The sequence below is a fragment of the Propithecus coquereli genome, unplaced genomic scaffold (assembly GCF_000956105.1).
Source record: "Propithecus coquereli isolate 6110/MARCELLA unplaced genomic scaffold, Pcoq_1.0 Scaffold13, whole genome shotgun sequence".
In the NCBI taxonomy this organism is placed as follows: Eukaryota; Metazoa; Chordata; class Mammalia; order Primates; family Indriidae; genus Propithecus; species Propithecus coquereli.
Genome location: NW_012137191.1, coordinates 9,778,244 through 9,781,379, shown reverse-complemented (window position 1 = coordinate 9,781,379; position 3,136 = coordinate 9,778,244). Strand labels below are relative to the sequence as shown.

The 3,136-nt window shown below is 34.8% G+C and overlaps 1 protein-coding gene across 1 annotated transcript in view; it reads right to left on the bottom strand.

The window, feature by feature from the left end:
* EDIL3 (EGF-like repeats and discoidin I-like domains 3) overlaps positions 1-3,136 on the bottom strand; it is a 508,872-nt gene that overhangs the window by 120,720 nt on the left and 385,016 nt on the right. Inside the window, exon 6 of the mRNA XM_012638396.1 lies at positions 2,187-2,331. Within this exon, the coding sequence (XP_012493850.1) occupies positions 2,187-2,331 (145 nt within the window). The remainder of the gene's footprint in view (positions 1-2,186; positions 2,332-3,136) is intronic.

Sequence of the window (3,136 nt, the reverse complement as noted above, 5' to 3'; positions counted from 1 at the left end):
ATGAGTATTCATCCTCTAATTATGGTCATAATCTATTTCATTCTAAACATCTTAAGTTTAGAATGAAATAAAGATGTTTAGAATGAAATATCTCCATATCTCTTTCAGAGATTCAGGAGATGAACTTTTTAAGTATCTGAGAAGAGATTAACTGCTCATCTTCTATGCAGGCCGAAAGATGTTTTAACAGTTTATTGAGGCAGCCTTGGGCTTTACAGTGTTGCACTGGACTCTGGGAAATAGTTCAGTACATTACATCAGTGTTTATTTCTAAGTGTTCTAGGTAACCCCTCTGCCAATGTGTCTCATGCTATTTTTACTCTTCACCCATATGATTTCATACATATAAATTAATTAACTCTTTTACCAGTGTGGACAGCACCTGATCAAAACGAAGTATTAATGAAATTGATATTTCTGTAGTGAAGTGCCCTAGCTTTTAAAAGCATCCACTGAGAGATATTGCTCTCTGCATGCAAGTGCAAAATCAATTTGCAGGGTTTGGAGATGGGACACTACTTTTTTTTGAGAAAATAAAATCTGTAAAGCGTCAGGTGTAATCTCTTGTCAAACTTGGAAGTAAAATATACTCACACCTTAGGGGTGTAACTGCACCATGTATGAAAGACTAATCTTCATGAATCAAATGACTGAAAAATTGGGGAAGGTGATGTTCAGCAACTAAAAACGAGGAGGCTTGCAGTAGACCTCATCATAGTGTGGCTTACTCTTGATTGCTTTATGATGAATGGCTTAGGGATGACACTGGCCTGTGGTGATATAGTGACATGTAATGCAAACACTGTATAGCAATAATTCTGCTAAGATTTATTGGCAGTCAATAGGACTGGTTGAATTACCAAAATAAGGATCTCTGCTAGGATAATTAATGGTACTAAAACTGTATGTTGGTTGCTCAAAACAAAAAAACAAAAAAAAAAAAACCAAAACAAAAGAAACAAACAAATGAAAAGAAACCCAATACGGAATATGAAAATGTGATTCTTAAAAAAGGTTGACTCAACTGGCCAAATTACTCTAATTATTTTAAATGTAATGAGCTTATTAAAATTGGTTATTTTTAATATTAATAGTAACTTTTATTTGTTTATGAATCATTCCCTTTCTAGGCACCCCAAATAAGACTAAGAAGGGCAACAGTATAAAGTATGGACTTTAACCTATATGGGAGTTCTTGAAATGAATAAAAAGTTCACAGTTATCTCTTTACAGGGACTTGTCATCCCATTTTTACCTAAATGGCATTGTTTTAAGTTTGGGAAAGGCTTTTCCACACTTTCAGATTATACTAAACATTGGCACCCACATGAATTTTTAGTTTTCTTCATAGTTATTTAAACAAAATAACTTCAGGCTACTGCAGCAACGATAGTTGTAAATTTTGATGCCAGAATTATAAGAACATCCACCAAAAATATAACACAGTGAAATGCCTAAACAAGATTTTCTATTTAGTTCAGAATCTAGTTATATTAAAATGGGGCCACTGTAAGATCCACACACTAAGTCTTCACCTTTACATCTAGTATTGATGCTCCTGGGGAAAGAGAATATTCAACTCTGAGTCCTTTGATAGATTATCCTTAAGCTGGATAAACACTATTTGTACAATAAACAGATTGCTAGCTAAGAATGATCCAAGAATGAATTTATAGTAGCAATCTTGGTATTGAAGTAGTGTCCCCTTGGGAGTAATGATAAATTTACATGTTTCATAAAACCTAAAAAAAAAAATTCTTATGGTAGATGGACAAAGATAAAGCTTACTTTTCTGTGCTTTATAGCGTAACTTTACTGCAATTTATGAGGTCAGGCAGATTCCAGTTTTTACTGAACCTCTGTCACAAAATATAAATCACAGTTCCTACCAAAAACAATGAGACACATTTAAAATTGACTGAAGCTTCCTCTGAGAAATCCTTGCACTTTCTTTGACCACTCAACAAAATCTATTACTATTTTTGTATTAATTTTACCCAGTAACATGTTTTAGAACTTGTTTATCCCACACATAAACACACACTGGTTCTCAAGGAACCATGCTGTAGACATTTTGGAGAAGAAATAAATGTCTATGAGTGTTGCATTTGCAGATTAGTAGCAGGCTACATACAAATATGTTTTTTTTTAAAAGAGATAACAGAAGTAATTAATATGAGACTCACCTGACAGTTCACAGCCCAGAAGTTCCATTCGCAAAGTGCAGTGCCTTCGACAAACCTGGGGATAGAGTCTTACGTACTGAGCTTTTATGGGAGGTGTGAAAGAGTTAGCATACGGTGTGTTGTTATCAACATTTCCACGGAACACCTGTGTAAAGACAGAATACAGAGTTTTAAATTAGTAATTGCCACCGCTTCTTTACCTATTTTCACACATTGACCCTATTCATTACCCAAAATAATCCTTCAAAGGCTGGATTAAATAATTTGAGAGCATGGAGCATTTCAGAAGCACCCTGCCATCAGCAGTGAACATAAAACCCATACATAAAATCTTAATTAAAGCCATAAACCACTGTGGCCTAAGGCATAATCTATACTCCACTGTGATGGCTTTGTCGATTTTAAGGCCAGTCCCTCAGAGCCGGGGGAGTGGTTCTCTCTCTTTTTTTGAGAAATGGGCACTTTAAATCTTTCAACTTAATCTCAATCTGCTCATTTTGCCACCTAGTATTTATACTTTTTTGGGTAGGAAATAGTCTTTACTACTACTTTCTGACCACTCAGTCTCTCTAATGCTATAATCAGATTTATGATGCTTTAAAGGGTTTGACTCATCAAGATTACATCTTTATCAATCAGTCCCAGATCATTGGATAAGAGAATTATAGTTCTTTATATATATCTTCAGTGAAGAACTGTTTCCCACTAAAAATGAAGTACTAAAATGTGCCATTTTTTTATTCCTTTAAACTTCATTCTTATTTTGCCTTTTATGTAAACTTGATAATTCAAAAACTTTTTTTTTAATTTCAGCATAATATGGGGGTATAAATGTTTAGATTACATACATTGCCTTTGCCCTGCCTGAGTCAGAGCTTCAAGTGTGTCTACCCCCCAGATGGTGCACATCGCACCCATTAGGTGTGAATATACCCAGCCCCTCCCCACCT